The 21,021-nt window shown below is 36.6% G+C and overlaps 1 protein-coding gene across 1 annotated transcript in view; it reads right to left on the reverse strand.

The window, feature by feature from the left end:
- Positions 1-4,758: 4,758 nt before the first annotated feature.
- The window catches only part of TNIP3 (TNFAIP3 interacting protein 3), a 30,696-nt gene continuing 14,433 nt past the window's right edge, over positions 4,759-21,021 (reverse strand). Inside the window, 6 exon segments of the mRNA XM_037829047.1 lie at positions 4,759-5,971; positions 12,010-12,070; positions 14,957-15,030; positions 15,032-15,055; positions 15,962-16,012; positions 19,176-19,301. Coding sequence (XP_037684975.1) covers positions 5,765-5,971; positions 12,010-12,070; positions 14,957-15,030; positions 15,032-15,055; positions 15,962-16,012; positions 19,176-19,301 — 543 coding nt within the window. The 3' untranslated portion in view covers positions 4,759-5,764.

Here is a 21,021-nt window from a genome sequence, read left to right on the forward strand (position 1 = left end):
TTCCAGAACCTTCTCTTATCCATTTAAAAAGCCGTTCCAACATGTTTGGTATTTGTAAACTCAGCAGCAAAAGCACCCCACTTCTCTGGTAACAAAATCTGTTCTAGTTTGTTAATGCTGCCGGGATGCAAAACACCAGAAATGGATTGGCTTTTATAAAAGGGGGTTTATTTGCTTACACAGTTATAGTCTTAAGGCCATAAAGTGTCCAAGGTAACACATCAGCAATCAGGTACCTTCACTGGAGGATGGCCAGTGGCATCCGGAAAACCTCTGTTAACTGGGAAGGCACATGTGTGTCTTACCTGAGAGATGATTTGAGGTAATCAGGATGAAGAAGCCTGTATTATAGTTGGGATAACACAGAAGCAGTATCAAGATGATCCACAAAACTGAGCTCATTTAGCAGGAGCAGAAGCTCTGGGCCAAGTGCATTTAGAAAAACATTAGCAGTTGCTGAAGAGATCAAGAGGGGCACAAGTCAGAGTGCCTAGCTGAAATTTGGATTAGAGTGTAGTTCAGGTGGTGCAGGCATGACTCAATGCAGAAGGAAGGGTTTGGAGAGGAAGCGGGAAAGTCACAAAAGATACTGGGGAGGTCAAGTAGGCAGCACCCGAAGGCCAGTTAGCAGTAGAGGCAGGGTGTGCAGGGATAACATCTCGTGGGTTTCTGGTTTGGGTGATTAGATGAATAGGCAATTCTGTAAATCAATGTGGAAGGGAAGAGTCACTTCAGTTCAGTTTGATACATACTGAATTCTCTGTTAGGAGCAAGAAGCAAGGTGTGGATTAAGAAATGGGAATCTAGAGACCCTAAGTAAGTTACTACATCTCTTGAGAGAACTGGGGATTTTACTGTGTACGTCCATTCTAATACCCATCTTGAGTTTTTCCAATTCCAATGACCTGAAGGGGGTATAAAAAAAGAAATAATGCAAATTTGATGGGAAAAGCATATGGGTTTGACCTAGAGAAGAATCCAGGAAAGGTCAGGAAACTAGGACTAGAAGGCACAATTTAAGCTGAATTGAAGGAGGAGAGAAGAGATAATTCTCATCCTATACATATTAAATCTTGCCCAATTTTGCAAGCCTTGATAGAAATGCAGAGTATCTCAGCCAAGGCCAGACTCACACACATATTCCCCAGCCTCCCTCAGCAGGGCAAAAGGACACAGCCCAGAGGGTGGCAAACACGCATGAACTGACACATTGAGCAACTAAACCAACACCGTTGTCTCTTTAAAATACTCTCCAAATATGTGTCCATCAGGATCAGGGGCTGGTTTGTCTCTGTTGATTCTCCACATCCTTGTTCTCAGAGCCTGATTGTCCCTGTGAGGTGCTGCATGTGCTGACTTAACTTTCCCTTTCTTTTTATATAAGCCCCACAAACCTGGTTTGAGGGAGAAAATCAAGAGAAATGTTTTCTACTTTTGATTCCCTTCTCTATTTTTCCTCTGTGCCTGCACAGCCAGCCCTCCTGCCTGCAGGAGCATCTTTGACAGCTCCTTATGTGTCTATAGTGGACTGATGTGAATCATCATCCTGTGTACTACAGATGAAGAAGAATGAGGTCGTGAGTTTTCCCTTACAGATGCGCAAATGGAGTGGCAAGCTGACCTAAACACACTCAGGCTAAGAAAAAGCAGACTCAGAAAATCAGTTAATAAGATAGATTTTCTCAGCAAGTAAATAATTCTCAGTAATAAGTTAAGCACATTGGATACCCCTGAGAGTTGGGTTTACTTTACCCACAATAGTTCATTAACATTAAGATTGTGCTCTTCCTTCTGATCTTGGAATGGAATAAAGTAGATGAAGAGCAGAGAGAAATTATTTTAACTTCTAAGTGCAGTACACGAATCAGTAAACTTCACTCACATTGCCTAAATGCTGAGAGTAAGCTCCCTCCTATTACTCAGCAATTACTGGCAAAGATACTTGGTTCTAAACCTCGACATCATTGTTTTCTGTTTGGAGGCTTATGATGGAGTTTGTCAGTATTCTTGTCAGTATATTATACAGACAAGGATTTGAGACAAAATGGAAACAAATTAACTTTATTATACAAATATTTCAATTTGAATAATCCAACTAGTCACAGGTGGGAAAAATAAAGATCCCTCAGTATTGTCTGCAAGGCTGGGGAGGCAGAGGCAGAGTGTGTGTGTGCGGGTGCCTACGTGTGTGCAAACGTGTGTGTTTGTATATAATATGTGTGTGGTGTGTTTATGTGGTTTGTGTGTGTGGTATGTGGGGTCTTCGTATGTGGTATGTGTGCTATGCGTTATATATATATGTGTGGTATGCGTGTATTAATGTACGTGTAGTGTGTGTGTTGTGGGTATGTGGTTATGTGATGTCTTTCTGTGGTTTTTTTGTATGTGTTGTATGTGCATGTTGTATGTATGTGGTATGTGTGATATGTGTGGTGCGTGTGTGGTATGTGGGGTGTGTGTGTATGATATGTGAATGTGGTATGTGAATGTAATGTGTGTGTGTGGTGTCTGTATGTTGTTTTTGTTTATGTGGTGTGTGTGTTTGTGTTTGTGTGTAAAGAGAGAGGTGTGAATGTGGTGTTTGTATGTGTTACAAACGTTTCCTTTTCTATGGAATCACAAAGGCTGGGGGTATAAATGTTCCGCCACAACACTTCTCTTCCTTGGAGCAGAAGATTACAGAAAGTAAAGAGGCAAGAGGGATTATTCATAGAGTTATTGAAGAGTAGGGATTTTAACAAACATTTTCTTTCTTTCAAGCTGTTTAATTGGGTCTTAATCTAATTTGAGCCAAGGAAAGAAGGACCATAGTGTGACTGCAAGAGGAACAGAGGTGATTTTATATTTCTCTAGGATTTAATATCATAGGGATCCTCTGGGTGGCAGGAAGAAAATGGCAGAAATGAAAAAGGGGCAAAGGGAACTCAGGGGAGAATGATAGCTGGTGAATGACTCTGGCATTGCTCCAAATACAGATTCAACCAAGAACAGCACACAGAGGCAGAAGCAGTGCGAGATGCTGTGTGCCACCTAGAAATTTTTTAAAATAAGTGAATATTTAAATAATAATTGTTATATTGAATTGGGAGATCATATAACTTTTATACTTGATTCTGCTGGTGGCTGAGCTACATTAAAAGTCTTGTTATGTGAAAGCAATCATTCGAGCCCATTTGTACCATTTAATGGACTTTAATGTTAAGCGTATATTTTTCTTTTCCCAAGAAGTTGTTTAAATGATATAATACTTCTCTTAATTCAGGTGGTAACTTACATATTCCATACAACATGTAGTCTTTGTATGTGTAGAATGCATATGTATATACATATTATATAGGTATAGATATACATATAGAATATATGTGTGGAATCACTTATCAAAATATTTTCTCCTAAGAAGTACACTCCTGTAGTACAGCTTGATGAAAACTCAAAAAGAAAATACAAACAAACAAACAAACATTAAAGTGTAGAACTTGCCAGGGTATTCTAGAAAGCAGATTAGTAACATGCAAAGAATCAGGTGGGCCTGATTTTTTGAATCCTAGCTCTGCCATTTACTTGCTGAGACCATGGGGGAAATTAGCGAATCTCTCTGTGCCCCAGATTAATCATGTGTGACAAGGGGATAAGTATACTTCTCTTGCTGGAAAAATCTTCTGGAAATTAGGCCATGCTCAATAGCTAACAATTTAGTCCAAAGTATTATTTTTGTTGGTAAAGAAAATGGGGTCCAAAAACTCTGAGCTAGTGAGTGGTAGGGGCTGGCCTTACTCCCAGACCTAAACAGACTCCAAGGATGTGTCCTTCTCACCTCACATCACAATCAAAATAAAGTGAGTAAATCCTTCTCTTCCTGTGATACCTTCAAGTCAAAGATCAAATTCTCTGTGATCACCCTAAACCTAAAATAATGCCTAGTTTTACATTTCCTAAGTAAAAGAGACTATGCGACTCCTTCTCCTTTCAAAGGGACACAGCTATTCCTCACAGAATTTCCACAAATTGTGTGTGATAATGAAGTAAGTGCCAGAGCTGCGGAGTATAACCCTTATAATGAGTTGAGCCAGATAAGTCCCAAAACCAGTGATCAAAGAGGGGCACAAGGAGAGCTGGCTGCCTCTAAGATGAGAGTTGTAGAAATCTCTCTCTGGAATGTCAGTGAACTCTCAGCAAGGCGGTCCTCTTTCCACATTTGTAGTCACCCCTGGGAGTTCAAATTAAATTAGGTCTCATTTTAATTGGATTTTCTTCCATTACATTAGCATTTGTACAACCCTGCCAATGTTTGGCAACTTGCTAATTAGTAATAGGATATCTTCAGACTGCATCGCTAAATCATGTTTTACTGCGGTTGAATTGACCTATAATGAGTATCAAGGGGTATATTCTTATATTTATGTTCAGTGTCTATTCTGGTGGGCACACTTCAGTTGGCAAGCTTAATCTACCACTTAAAGTTGACATTGCAAATATTTTTTTTTCACTAAACTAAGGAAACGGAAGTTTTAAAAAAAATGCTCCAAAGTGTTTTAATACAGCGGACTTGTTAACTGCTGTTTTTCTGATTCATGTATACCAAAGTATTGCCCAAGAATGATTCGTCTTTTTGATAAATAGTAGCAAAAACAAAGCTTTGGGAATTAATGTAAGAGAGGGATACTTTTTCTTAAGGATTAGATTCCAGAGTAGTGTAAGACTGAGGCTCAAAATATTTACCTCCCTAAGGCTCTTTCACCTTCCTAATGCACAAAACTTCATGTGTTTCCATAAAGTAAAACAAAATTAGCTTGAACTGGAATTAAGTAGCATGACTTCTGGAATTTAGGGTTAGACAGTCAAAGTAATTGTCTCAATTGTTTTATTTGACTGCATATTCAACTGATAGTCCTGGATATTCTTTAGGTACTTCTGGAAGCACAGATATCTGTGGTTGACATGGATCTCACACTCCGGTTATGCATCTTCTCACAAAGAGGATCTCTAGTTGGTCCTAGCAGAATCCTTATTAACTGGTTGAACTTAAGGCTTTTAAATACTCTTTCAACATTTATCATGGCACTGTATAATTTAATTGCAATAAAATTTGGATGCATTCATTTTCCATTTTAATTACTTTGAGAAGTCAAAATTATGTTTTTCATGAATAACAAACCCATAGGGAGGGAAAACACAGATTTAATCATCAATCCACATATCCAAGAAATGATGTTTTAATATATGTGGACACAAAAAAGCTATCACCATCACCTTAGGGTTTTATTTTTCATAATCTGTTCTACTTGAAAATGATGTTGCCTGACAATTTGTCATCAACGTATAGAAATGATTTGCTTAAAGAATAGTTTTAAGCTTACCATTTTATTCAGATTTGACTATTCATTTAATTTAAAATTGTAGGTACCCCTCTTCAGTCCTACTTGTAGTTTCATTGAGGTCAACAATGACGAACAAAGGATCTAATCAAACAAACCAGCTAAAGAATTAAGCCCCGAAGAAAAAATGGGAGCAACGTTAAAAATTTACAACAGCAAAAACCTTTCCCCCAGGGAATGTATACATATATATTTTAAATCAACATGAAATACTACTGCAGCAAAAGTGGAGTCGCTGAAATCCTGGAATCATCTTGTAAATCCAGCAGCAATATGCTGAAGAGAGTTTCAAGGAATGACATACAATCCATCTGCCAAATCTCATTTCGAGGAAACTGGAAGTTGTGTTTGGTTGTCTAATAACTGGCTCCTCTGACTTGATCAGGATCTCAGCTGTCAGAAGTCTTTTCCTCTATCCGTGCCAAAGGGAAACATTTCCAGGCACAAATAATGGAGTATATGATGAACAGTTGTGGCAGAAACCAGCCACAGTAAAAATAAAAAAAGAGGGCCCTCTGCCAAGCTCTCTGTCTGCCCGTTATGCTCCTTTGTTGGTACATCCTTCTACTGATTGACTTTCCTTTCAGAAGAGAAACCTATAAAAAAAAAAACCAGGAAAATGTTTCAGATTAAAAATTCATTTCTCTTCTGGTTAAGGGCTAACATAAACTTCTGGGATGGCAAAGAAAAAGATATTTTATTCATGAGTTCCCCTCAAGTTTACATGGAGAAATCAAGAGGCGGGAAATAGTGGGTTATTATTTTAAGCATTGACATATGCTTACCATTTTGTGAAATCAGTCGTGGCCTAGTTCTAATCATGCCTGAAGAGGAACGTCCTATAGTACTTCTCATTCATGCTGGCATTGGGGTGGCTCGGGCGCTTGCTTATGAAATAAGCCATCTATACTGCTATCAGACTCAGTAAAACTTATCCCACAAAAAGGTAACGTTCCAAATAAACTATCCTTTAAAATCGAGTGCTGTGTACATCATTTTCAAAATCATAGAAAAGATCACAGTTCTTAAAATGTGATATGTGTTTTGATGACCACTATGAAAAATTTGGAAATTTTAGTAAAACCGGGGTAGAATTACACTATTGAGAAACACGCAAATCACTTACTCATAGCAAGAGAAAAAAATTACAGAAATGCCAAGAAATGATGCTTTCCTTATTTATGGTAATAACTTAAAATATGTTAAATATTTTATTCTTGCTTTCCTGCATTTAGTATATCAAACATATGATAACCTAATGATTTGGTAACAAAAAACCTCAGAAAGATAATCAGTTACTTTTCCAGGCTTAAAAAATAATGAGTGAATGAGAACTGCAGTCATCGCATTAAAAAGATACCTACTATGTTGAGGGCACAAGAAGCATAATCCACTGATTTACCCAATCTGAGTTTTAGACTTAATCCATTAATTCTCTCTATCCTTAGGTAGCTTTAATTATTTTCAAATTAATTCCTTTTGTATGGCATTCTTGTGAGGTAGGTTTGGAGGCAAGGGTCACTACCCCATGTTTTGGGGAGAGATGATGGCCCATCAGGTAACCCAGGGCAGAATGGAAATCTGAGCCAAAGCCAGCACAGGTCTTCAATTAATGAAGCACGAAAAGAGTTTCCCCCATAGAATGAAAGTGGGTGGAGAAGTGAAATGCCTCAAGGGAATCATGGAAGTGCTAGAAAGAGTCAGGTTTGCCTTATGAGTTGATGAACAATTCTGTTCACCAGCTGTATGCCTGGTGATTTATTCACTAACTGGAGCTATTATGCTGTAAGGTTTTATGTTCACAAGAGTCGAGGTTAAGCAGCATGATGAGGAAGTGATCTGAATGTGACCCATAGACCTTGGTGGCAGAGGCCGTCTTGACCCCACATCAAGGACCAGGAAGGATGCCAATGCTGCAGAGTGGCTGCAAGGATTGTGGTGACTCTCCTCTCCACATTCCCACCAATGTCTTAGAGTATAGATGCGTAGGCATGAACAGTAAGGAAGCCTAGCCAGGTAAACGTTCTTCCCAGTTGGTATGCAAACAAAATATACAGCTTGTGTTCTCCCCTACAGTTTTTATCTTCCTTTCAAGAGAATGATTGCAACTTTATTTACCTAGTGGAATTTAGACTATTCTAGACTTACTGTGTGCATTTTTCTAATCTAAGCTATTTTTATATATATTTGTTAATTAGAATGTTTAGCATTTGGCCATAAAATCCATAACTGAATAGTCTATATTGCTTAGTGTTTATGAATGTGGGCTGTGGGGTCAGATTGCTAGGTTATCTATATCCTGCCCAATGACTAGCTGTGTGAACTTGGACAAGTTACATTATCTCTGCATGCCTCAATTTCCTCATTTATAAAACAGGGAAACTAACAGTACTCATTTCATTGGGTTATTATAAGGTTTTGATGAGGTAATATGTATAAAGCACCTAAAATAGTTTCTGGCATGTAATCAGTACTCAGCTAATTAGTTATTTTTAGGTACTCATAAATATTTTGGCTTTGATCTTCTATGTTATAGAGAAAGAATTATGTTTGTTCAAAACACAATCTCATATGCCTGCATCTCATGCCTTTCCAAATATGCATGAATTGAGCTCCAGCTCATTAGATAAAGTTCAACTCAGCACCATATGAAAAATTTGGAAATGTACAGAAGTGGCTTACATGCAATGTATTTAGAAAACAGCTTTTTGACATTTCAGAAAGGAACAAACAACATATTTTCAAGGTTATAATAACTCTTCTATGCCATAGTTTTTCTGGAAACATGGAAGTCATTTGCATCAGTTTTTGATAACATGATACAAGATTAAAATGTTCCTGGTAAAATTACATTTCCAAACATAAATTGTAAGTAACCCATTAACATCTGTGGATTTCAATATATTAAAAATACCACTTTTAATGCTATGTGAAAAGAAAGCCAAGTCAGTCTCAAATGCTTTGAAAACATTCATTGTATCTTTAATTTTTAAAAGAACAGTTGATTTTCAGTGCATACCACAATATTCTAAAATAACCATCGTCAGTAGTTATAGGAAAGCTGGAAATTAGTTGACCTGAAGACAGTTTGTTGTGGTACTTAGTACCTACCACCCTTAGACTTGAACCAGGGGCCCTTTAGTAGGCCCCCATGCTTTAGAAGACCCTCCTCCAGCCAGGATCCATTGTAATGGGCTGAATTATGTCAACCCAAAGAGATATGTTGACATTCTAATCCCCTCTACCTGTGAATGGGACCTTACTTGGAAATAGGATCATTGCAGATAGAATTAGTTAGGTTAAGATGAGGTCACACTGGCGTAGGATGGACTCTTAATCATGAGCCCATGGCTGGGGCCCTTCTAAGAAGAGGACAAGACATAGGCAAGCAGAGAGAGAAGATGGCCATGTAAAAATTGAGGCAGAGATTGAAGGGCTGCAGTCTGGGGAATGTTAGAGGAGGGTCTGGTGGTATCTTTTAACTTTATTCATCTATCCCCTGCCGTATCTTTAAAAAATCACAGACTGACTTCTTTACAAACATTTAATGTACAGACAGCAGAACTTCTGTTTCAGATTAAATTGTCATAAGAAGAATAATCATAAGGGAGGATACTAGGATAAAAATATAATGTGCTACATTTATTGGGGGTCAGAGAATAAATTTGCCAGGAGTCATAGGGAATTAATAAAGATGGAGAATTAGGACAATCTATAAAACAGAGCATACCAATTAATATTAATTGAAACAACCACATTTCTAAAAGGGTAGTTTCTTTCAAATACAAGTAAAATTCTTGTTTGAATTTATTATAGCAATAAAACTTACAGAATTTTAAAGAAATAATTTCTGTTTATAGATTATTACAGAAAGAGGTCTAATTTTTCCACTCATTTTTCTTTTCATTATTTGAATTTTAGTATTTCCAACTAAAAACACTGGGTATACTGACTAGTAGGTTATTCTTGAATACATTATGCATATATTATACATATCATATAATGATACAATGACTACTATCATGACAAAAATGTCTGTATAATCAAAAGATTTCTAAACACGTGGCTGCTTAATAATCAATAATCAATACCACAAGACTATTTTACAAGAATTCTGAGCAATTCCATGGGACCTACAGATCAAATGGAACTTTCCAATTAAATGAAACAAAAAAGAACTAGACTCTTTTAAATTCTTCAATTTTGAATTAGATTATGAAATTAAGTACTGGCACTTGAGAGGTTTGTGACAAGGGTGATTTCAGAGCTTGTCCAATTCTTACAACCTGCCTTGAGCTTTGAAATAGCATCAGCTGAGGAAGCTAGAAGAAGGCAACAGATATCCCAACAGGTAGATTTTTGAGTAAGGAATTTCTTTCTCTGGTGTTCCCCAAAGCCATGGCTACCTCTCATCCCTGCTGCAGGCAAGCCACGGTCAGCTGCAGAGCAGTGTTGGTATGGTGGAGGACATGCTGGAATGGTAGCATGTCCCTATCAAGTTCCACTTGGCTTTCCCAAGCACAGATTCATTTATTATGCACTTACGCTTACATAGAACTATGACTTGGTTTGTCTAAATGTCAAATGAGTAGCACAGAAAATATAGGCTGTGAGTTCATAGGAAGGAGAGATTATCGAGGGTAAGAAACTAGTCTCCTAGACATGTTATTCCAGTTAAAGTCCCCACCCTAATTTTTAATCTATGATGTTAGTAAATTTTAATATAGTGAGAGGGTAGATCCTCAGAGGCACTACAGAATGCGGTCTAAAGCACAGGTTTTAGAGTCCTATACATCTGGATTCTAATCCCAGTACTAAATCTATGCCATTTGGGCACAGTACTTAAATTTTCCAAGCCTCAGTTTCCTCACCTTTAATATGGGTATAATAATAAAACCTATTATATAAAATTGTTGTGGAGATTAGAATAAATAATGTGATTAAAGTATATTGGTTGGTACACAATAGAGATATTTCTTATTTGTATTTTTGCATCTGTAGACACTGTCATATGATATGTTCATATATCACAAAGTTCATATTTCTTCCCAAGCAGACAAAAAACACTAGGTCTTATATATTGACAATAAAATTTAATCTTTATGTATTTGATTTAGTTTCTGAAGTTCATCACAACTCATTTCCATCTTATATGATTGTTAGTTTCTATAACATTGGTCCATGAATAATCTAATAGTGATTCATAAATGGCCTTAGGATATTACTGAATTCTTTACTGAGAAACTGTATTTTCTAGTGATTAAACTCCAACTCAGGGAGTTGGAAATGGAAAATTATAATTGGGTGGCAACTCAGCTCTTATACAACAATAAATTTCAAAAACACAGGCTTTATGGTTAATAGTATGCCTTTCTAATGGAAGCTCTCCACTGTGACTGCAACCCAAGAACTTCATTAAAACCATGGGCTGTAGTTGTAGCAGAAAGAAATGAAAAAAGAAAGCCCTATCATTTTCTGATAAATACCTGGATGTTTTATTTTAGATTTCTTACTGTTTATATTTTTTCTTTATAATGCTATGTTAAGTCATTGCCTTTTGCCACTCCTGGGGTACTGCGTACAGTTGTCTAAGTTGTACACTGCACAAATTCAGGAGGCTCTTTTCACATAGACTACTATAAAGAGCTTCTTGGGCTTGTGAAATTCATAACTCACAAAACTATATGTGATAGCCCTTGCTCCCTGCTTCCACTCTATAATGAATTCCTTATACTAAAAACTCAAATACTATGATCTCAACTCTGAATTAAATCAGATCAAATTTCAAATAGGGCCTGAAATCAGAATATCTCTCAACTTCAGTATTTCAAGATGGAGTCAAATCTCCTAAATCAATTAGTTAGAGTCACAAGTGTATGTCATTTGAGATTTTAAATATGTAGCAGGCATTACTGACTTCTGATTATATGTGATGAGGATAGAAGTGGGATTATGATTATAGCCCAATTTATATAGCCCACTCCTGGGTGGCCTCATACTATACAAATAAGCAGAAGAATGTATAACAGATTCTGGAAAGATGCAGGCGAATAGTAAACCATTAAAAAATAAAAGAGTACTCTTCACTGTGAGTACTTTATAGTGGTTTTAGATTTTCCAAGCAAACTTCAAGGTGGGTGTTGTGGGCAACCCTGGCCTAAGCTAAAAGCACAGCCCTGGAATCTGACATTTAGTCATTAGGGAACACAGCTCTGAGCCTCTGGTTTCCTCTGTCTGTCTGCCAGTGACATTTAAAACATCTGTCTAGCAAACCCAACCAGGACTAGTGGACATGCATCTGTCCTTTTGTAGTAGAATTGCAGAGCTTTGTTGTTATTATTATAATACAGCTCTGCTAAAGTTTTCATTTCTAACCCCAGATGGAATACTGACTTTGAGATGGGACTAGGCGCACAAGCCAGAATTGAGATTCATGCATTTCTGTATCCGATCATTTTCTTTTTCTTAAGGAGTTCAATTTAATACCAGGTGCACCAAATTAGAGTTGTGTACACAACATAACTTTATAGTAAGTCCTCCCTGAGTAAGACTGAATGTACATTGAGTAAACATCCCAAAGAGATCCCATTAAAATGTAAACATGAAAGAATGCTCAATACAGCTGTGATCTTACCATTTGCCTTATGCTGCACATCTGGCGGAAACTGGTCAGGAGCATACCACTGATAGTCTGGCTGTGTGGAACAATAAAACATTATTATAGCAATATGGACTTCAAACAAAACACAGTGGCATGTTAAAGATATAATTATATGAGGTGGCTTTTATTATGCAGGCAACACAAAAGTAATTTCTATCCAAACCTGTTGACAATTTTGCTCCTCCCTCTTATCTCCCTCACCACTGCTGCCACCATCTCCCCCTGCCCTTCTCTTAAATCCACCCTGTGTTTGGCCAGAATCTCTATCTCTTTGGTGCTGTGGCATGTTTTCCTTTTTTTCTGAAACAGATGTGTTTTGGATATCTGCAGAAGTATAAACACTTCTGTAAAACTTACTGTAGTCCATAAATAAAACAAAGCCATTTACCATCAACAAATACTCTTTTTTAAAACCTTCACACTGGGGGCAATGGGAAGGACAGGAAAGCAATACAAGTTTAATATTTTTTGAATGCTAAAGGAACAAATCTAAGCCAATAAATGGGGACATGGTGTATAGTGGTTCAGAATGGTAGAGAAGGGCAATCTTTTCATTTGTACTGTTTTTCTGTAGAAGAATTCTCTAAATTGATCAAGTAGTTTAGACTAGCAAGTCAGTGATTTGCTAGAGTGAGAAGACAGCAAAACTTAAAGATTTTTCTCTTGGGATCTCCTCCTAGGTTTACACCAATTAAGAACAAGTACATATTGAACATTAGGGAACATATCAAACAAATTGCATTGAATAAATAATAAACTATAGACCTGAATTATCAAGACACAGTTCCAAGGCCCATACCTCTGTGTTTAAACATTTGGACTGATAGCACAAATCTCAGCTTTATCTGCCCACAAAGTTGGTCTGTCTTCTTGCTCTAAACGCTCCTCTTCCCCACCTCCCACACACCACCCCAGAATTTTTTTCTACGATTTAATTACCTCCTGAAAATAACTCGGGAAAATTTCTCCAACAATGAGCCAATATGAGGGCATTTACAAGGCTGCCAGACCACTAAAAGCAGCCTACAAGTTCAATTACCTTACAGGCCACTGAGAAATACTGCAATTAGTAGACTCTGACCCCACTTTACCCCACTCCAACACCTAAACTCTTGGCTCCTTTTGGTCCACAAAAATTCTAAAAGAGAAGATGAGATCACCACTGTTTTTCATCTTTTCGTTTATTTTTGGATGTCTCAAATAACACATAAGATAAGTGATGTGAGCCTCAGTTTAATATTCCAGGAGAGTTGCCAAAAGAAGGTAAATATACTTTAATTTTACAAACACTGTTGCATGTGATTTGATTCAGGCTTATATATAAACATGAAACATATTTTTTTTTCCAATTAACTAAGGGTCATTTTTAAAAAACTCTACTTTTTTATACTGAGATTTTGTTTAACTTAATACTGCTTGAAAATGTAGACCATTACACATGGCTTGGAATCCTTTTTCAAAGCTAGACCTTTATTTGGTGATAATTTTATGTGACCTGGATTGTGATCTAATTGACAGGGAAAGTTTGATGAGCTTTTATAGTAGGTGATTCTTTCCTTCTTTCATAAATGGTTTGAAGAAAAGTCATTTTTACTCCTATATAAACTCGAATTACCCTGGCTTTATAGTTAACTTTTCACAAGAATATTTTTTTTCTACAGTCCCCCAAACTTCAGGAGCCAGCTCCTAAGTAAATTTCTATCGTGTCATGTTTCCTACAATCTTACCTTAACTTTATATTCTTGAAAAAATGAAAACATTTAAGGAAGGATATCTGTGTCTGGAGACTCCCAGAAATGTTTCTAATGAGTGATGAACATAAGCAAAGAGATGAAGAAAAAAAGGAAACGAGGGGAGGGAGAGCAGGCAGAGATAGCACTAGGCAATACCAGAAAAGAACCAAATTCTCAGCAGTATGCCCATGTCACACCAGGGTCAATAAGAAATGCTTATTAAATTCTGACATCCTTCTACCACCCAAGAAGACATTCTCTCCTCCTTTGTGGCTTTGTATCACACACAGATACAAAGGTATGAGAGGTTTCAGGCAACAAAGAGATTCATGCTTTTCCTAAGTGTTCTGCTAGGAAAATTCCATTTAAAATCTTAGAGACTCTTTGCATTGTTAGAAACACAGTTAATACAAACTCAGGGGTATGAGGACACTGAGCAAAGCCAAAATGCAGAAAAATGCATAATTTTCTTCATGGATAAAAGTTCTGTCCATGGAGGCAAAAAAGAGTAAAGAGGCAAGTATGCAGATCACAGGAGAAGGGTGAGTGGACACTGCTATTGAGCAGGAGAGGAAGAAGGGGTGGTCTAACTTATTCAGGTTGACTGTCCAACTCGATTTCACTCACAAATAATTGCTCAACAGTTCATTTCATTTTGCCTGGGTAGGCACAGCCATGGAGAACAATTTACATGGGTCACATTTTCTTGCACGATTTAAAGAAATCCTTTCAATGGAAAAACGTCAAAAATTATTTTGCCCAGATGCAGTGATACCTATGGTAGTTCAATATAAGTTTACAACTGAAAAAGGCAGCATTGCAGTACCTCCCAGACTGCTTTGCTATGTCCACTTTCCTTTTCTTTATACATAAAAACATCTTTTTGTTCAAGTCAGGTATGCCATCAAAAACAACCCATATAAAATGCTATATATTCAATTGAGGAAATATAGTTCCATTTGATACCTTTCAGTTATTTTATTCATATCTATGTGTCCTGTGGACACAGGGTCTGAAAAGTAATTATAGTGTACAGTGACCACTGTAACTTTACTAATTAGAGGCTGAGATAAAATAGAGGCTCTCATAGTAAACAATGTTATGTGCCCAAATTCCAGCGATGGATGTAATTTATACCAAGAGAGAGTACTAAGCACTTATTTGTTGAAATGAGAACTCTGACTTACTGGATGCTTCTGGTGATCCTGCACAGCCCCAGCACCTGTTGGTACCCATGGATCCCGAAGATGGTAAACCAGGGTGCAGTTACAGGTTGGGAAATGCATCTGGGGAGAACAAGGCAGTTGGTTCACTGGAAGTGCATGAAACTGGGGAGTCATGCTGACACTTGCTTATGCAACAACAAGGTTTGGTTTAAATCTTAAGGTTTTGAATAAATCTGGCATAATTCTAATTCAGAAGAGTAAGTGTGTCAGTATAGACACTGGACTGATGCTGATGAGGCTTACTGGCCAAATTTTACCTAAGGTGAAACTGTATCTATTTTTCCATTTTGAAGAAATCAGAAACACTTGTAAGATATGGAATTAATTTTGTGTCTTCATTGTCTTCACAGAGTGTACTCATTAACAACTATCCAATAAGCCATAAAATAAGTTTTCTTAAATTGGCAGCCAGACTCCTATGGCATAACGGAAGTCCAGGGAGGAAAATAGGAATTAAAAGGAATGATATTCATTCTTTAAGACCACTAGAGGACTAATGGGATAGAATGATTTGATGCCCAAGAAGATACCCTATTTTCTCAAAAGAGGCAAAAGTCTTCAATGTAATTTTCCATGGTAAATTGTGTAAGTTACTGCAAGAAATACCAAAAAAATGTATTTTCCAGGTGTTTGTGGGTCTATGAAGGAATCTCCATTTGAGTGAACACACAACACATGACAATAAGTAGGCTTACACTGCTGGTAACATGTTCTGCAAACCATGTGTTTTCCCTGAGTGTTGGGGTTGAAGACCTTGGTGGTCCCTAAGCCCTATTTGTTCACTGATGTTTTGGTCAATAATGAAAAGCATGGATTGATCTAGGCAACCTATAGCAGAGCTTGAAAATGCCTTTTATTGAGACCATGAGACACTGCTGTACATGGGAAGATGCGTGGGTGAAACTTAAAGTCACCATTTCAACTATGACAAGAGGGCTTGGTGAACTTGGGTAAGGATCAGCGTACCTGTTTTAATTGCTTTTCTAGTTTTTCTTTTTCCATTTGACAAGCTTTTATCTACGGACAAAACAGAGACATTTGTTTATCAAAAAGAGTTCAAATCATTAGTTTCAAAGGTACTTTAGCCCCAGCTCTCAAGGACCTGCTCCAAAGCTGGGAGTGAGGTGGGGTGTGGTGTGGGGGGTGGTGCCGGGGGTGGGGGTGGACACCGATAGCAGTAACGCCAATGAAAATGGTCATGTTTTGGTTTTTCCATACATTCAGTAATTCTATATTGAAATTCCAAAATAAAGTTTAGAAAGTTGGAGAGTTTTAAATTGCTATTCCAATTTGGTGGAGTCATTATAATTCTCAGTTTTAGGTTGAGATATATATATATATATATATATATATATATATATATATCTGAATATAGATATAAATGTAGACACAAGAACAACTTCCTTTGTTTACTGAATGAAATTAGAATTGGTCAGCTTGACATTCAAAGGCTTCCACAATACATTTTAAAAGTTGTATGTGCACTTAATATACGCCAGGAAATGATTTAAGTGTGTTTTGTATAATAGCTCATTGAATCCTCCTAACACTTCTGTGTGATAATATTATCTCCATTTTACGAATGAGGGCACTACACCATGGAGATGCTGAATAACTTGTACAAGGGCATACTACTATGCTTTATGACTTCTCACCATTTGAAGCCCAACCTCTTCTCCTCACCTACCTTGGGTCCCCCCCACACCTGACACAGCTAGAGAGAACTGCTTCTTCCCTGACTCTTTAGCCATGCCACCATCATCCCTACATCCTGTCTTCCTCATCCCTGCAAGGCATGGTCAAATATCTCCTGTACAATACCTTTCTAGGTCCTACCCATAGCCTTCTTATCTCTTTCCTCAGTCCTCCCATTTAGCATTGAATATTTACCATCTGAATCCTTACAATCTGATGTGTACTAAGTGTATGTCTCCTGCACTATATTGTGAGCCCTTGAATAGCAAGGACGGTCTTGTGGGCACACCTAGCAGAGTGCCTTGCAAAAAGTAGGCATCAAAATTAGATTATAATAACTGAAAGTAGCATGCTACTTATGTAGGTAAATGAAACAAATGAGAGTGCCTCCCTATAATAAACTAAAATTATTTATTAAATATCTGTGAGTTATGACCTGAGTTTGATGCTTTTGTATAGATTTTTTTTCACTGACTCTTGAGAATAACTTTGTGAGGTCGTGAGGTAGGCACTGTTATCCACATTTTACAGGTGGATAAACTGAGGGAGGGTATGTAAATTATTTTTAGAAACATAGAGGTTTTAGAGTGATAAGAAACATTTTAGGGATCCACTAACCCATTTTTGTCATTTTATAGATGAAGAAAGGGGAGCACAGAGAAGTAGAATAACTTGTTCAAGGTCACCACCTATGAGGCATGAACACCAGCTCTTTTATTCCTGAGTGCCTCCTACCCCTAAGTACTTCTAAGTCTCTTTCACTTCATTATACTGCCAATTTTACCAGTGTCATTAGCTTAAAAAGTCTTCAGTGATAAGATGAATAAGCTGTTATGTAAGCAACTAGTGCAGGACTGATTTGATCTTAAACTTCCTTTTAGAGTCCATTTGGACAACAAATAATATGCTATTCAAATAATGTAATGTCAGTTCTTTTTATTATATTGCAGTATTTAATCTGATGTTGGTACATTTAACATAAACTGTTAAACCATCTGCATAAAACGAATTTTGTGAATTTGTATCATCTTGTTACCAGAGTGAATGAGACCTTTGAAAAATAAATGATTGGATTATCATTACTTTGAAGAGGATATTTTGATAGCTTTAAGATAATCAAATGTACATGTCACTTTGTTAATAAGCATAATTATGCTATAGTGTATTTAGGCAGTACATTTATTTTGATATTAATCAAAATTATTTTACAAATGACACAAGAATGAAAATTACATGTGAATTATGGTTGTTTAACTTAAGTAGATGAATATATATGCCTGGCTGGACTAAAGCTTCTGTAATGGCAATAACACTGTCAATCTGAACTTAATATAGTAGAATGAATAAAATTACAATTTGGTGGGAAATGAAATAATTTATAGTGACAAAAGAAATTAAGGCAGCTTTGCATGTACAAAATACAAATTGAGAGGGTGATTTGCTCTCCAAGAGTAATCAGACCATTTTCTCATCCAATGCTGTATGAAATAGGCTGCATGAATTACTTTCAGAAAATTATTTTATTATATTTTACCACTATTTTATTCCTTCCTATTTCTTAAGAGAGGAAATGGCTCTGCTAAAAAGTTTTCCAAATAAAATTAGGAATTTAAGTTGATCTTTGAAAAAAATGTCAAATTAAATACATAATCTACTTTGTAATAGGAAGAAGAGGATGACTAATAATTTAACTTTTCTTCTAAGACCAAGAAGCTTAAAGCTACAAGTCTGCCACAATATGTCCCAAAACAATTTCCTATATATTGAAAAGCATTGCATAATTTTGCAAATCAAAAATTTTGTGGTTTGTTTTACATTCTTAAGCCACAATTGGGTTGGCTACATTTTCCTTTACTAGAATCAATATTTATCCATCATGGAAAGTTCCTGACTCTTTTAATATACTCTATTACACTTAATTTTAGTGTGTTTTCATTTAATATACCCTATTCCAATAAACTGGTCAATATTATCTGATTTCCTTGAGAGTGCTCCAATTCCATTAAATCTGTGAACCCACCAAACAAAATTCTTGATTTCACAGGACATATAAATGGAATTCAGATATAATTATGTTTTCATAAGACAAGAAATTTCCAACATAGCACTTCAAAGAAAAGGACAAGAAGTTAGAAACCACTTCACTGTACTGGAGTGTTTTGAGTTTGAATTTGGGGACTAGGTAGTTCAAATCCCATCCCACCAAGATAAATATTATGAGAACAAAATCAAAAGAACTGGATCCATAAAACCTTTTGGAATCCAATTTCTTGGGTAACTCCTTTGTATATTTAAGTCAAAAGAAACATCCAGCCATGTTCCCCTCCTTACAACATTGTTGAAGGATGATTTCATCCCAGGTGCCGGTCCCTCAAAAAGTCCAATGCCTATTAACAGAGGCCAAAAAGTCTTGATTTTTTTAAAATAGGAAAATAAAAATAAAATACCCATGTACTGACAAAGATTATTCTGTTTTGACTTATACCTGAGAATTCAGTCTGTTCAACTGGGATTGAGAAGTTTGATTGATTTGCTGCAGCTCCTCCTTCTCTTGATTAAGTCTCTCTCGGTCTGATCTCTCCTTTTTGAAGTCTTCTTCATATATTTGCACCTAGGAAATATCAATTTGCTGTTACTATTAGCTTCCTTTTGTTCTTAGGCTATTTAAATGATTTCAGAAGAGATGCTATCCAGCCAGGCCTTTGCAATGGGAGGTATTCCTACCCTCTTTTCATGAATATTGCTGCATGGTGGGAATCCATCCTGATACATAAGACTTTGATTTTATCTTTCACTTTGTTTAAAGTGGCAATTCTCAACTTTTTCCCCCTTGAACGTGTATCAGAAATTCAGAAGTAAACTAATAATGCAAGTGACTTGGAAAAATTCCCCTCACCCTTTTTTCTACTGTGGGCCCCATTCCATTACTGAGATGACCCCCCTGCCTAGTGTTAAGTGTCACTATTTTGGAGCAAGTTACCCATCCCCAACACAAGGCTTTGTTCTATGCATACTGATTGAAGTTCTGAAAGATGTTTACTGACAATAGCTGTTAAATGAAGCCACTGAATTTGCAAATATAAATTATGAGTCTAGTACAAAATAGAAATGAAAGGCTAATGCATGTGGAAAAATAAAACAGGGATGTTAAAAGGTATACACCAGGTTTATCCTATAAATCTGTAAATTTGGGAGTATATCATAAAAAAAGAAATATGGTAATATTTTAGTGGCATGCTTCTTCGGAGGTACTCCAAATATCCCAGAAGACTAATCAAACTAAAATGAAAAACAGCTTTAATTACTATTGTTTTTAACTGGAATAGTATTAACTGATGGCTTAGAGAATAGCATGTCATGGAATGAAAATAAATGAAACTTAGAGTATAAAGCATTCATCCCTATGAAGCAAATGAATTCCTTTAAGACCATGATTTAAATTACAAATTACTGATTATACTAGAACCTAGTAGCTAGATTTTGTCTATTAACACTAAAGAGCATGCACCTTCATCTCCAACTGTGCAAAAAATTTTAACTACAGTTTTGTCAACTTTAGACAATACAAATAGAACAAAATGCAATAGGCAAGAGAGGAAGAAATTAAATATTTTATATAGATCTAAATGCAGATATACATATTTTATTTTTAAGGCTTTATTTACAAGAAACCTCACAACTTGCACTCAGTCAAGCTGACATTTTGTTTTTGTTTTAGTTTTTTTTTTTTTTTTTTTTTTGGTTGAGAGCTGTGGTTCAGTCCCAGACACAGTTAATCCACTGTAAACAATTACTAGAAGCATTTTAAGTAGGACAAGCCCATCGGATGAGAACTGAGCACTCTTTACCAAACCCAATGCTGATGGCAACATCATTACTTTATTCAGGAGGGGTCAAGATTCAGACTCAGTGTCTTTGTGAATTTAAATCCTTTAGTGTTTTGCTTGGACTTGGTGACTTGATTATGGAGTCTGATTAGAAACGTGCAGAGTTAAAATGTGTGCTTAGGAAGTTAGCAGTAGAACCATACATAAGCTAAGGAGCTAGAGTCTCCTCCAGAGTTGGGGGTTACGAAAAAAAGGATGCCTCTCACTGTCGGTTAAATATGAGCTAAACCATTACTGTAAATTCCATGTGTAAGAGTGACTCTCTGGCATGTGGAGTAAATTAAATGAGAGCACTGGAGATGACTCAAGTGTTTGAACTTAAGCGGCTATTTCTCAGAGGAATCCTGGCTAGTGCCAACAGTGCTTTAGGGGTTGAGAATTTGCAGAGCTTTGAAACCCTGAAGATTACCCTTATTCTCTTCATGGGTTTATTTCTGAAGCTCT

The sequence above is a fragment of the Choloepus didactylus genome, chromosome 3, assembly GCF_015220235.1.
Source record: "Choloepus didactylus isolate mChoDid1 chromosome 3, mChoDid1.pri, whole genome shotgun sequence".
Taxonomy (NCBI): Eukaryota; Metazoa; Chordata; class Mammalia; order Pilosa; family Megalonychidae; genus Choloepus; species Choloepus didactylus.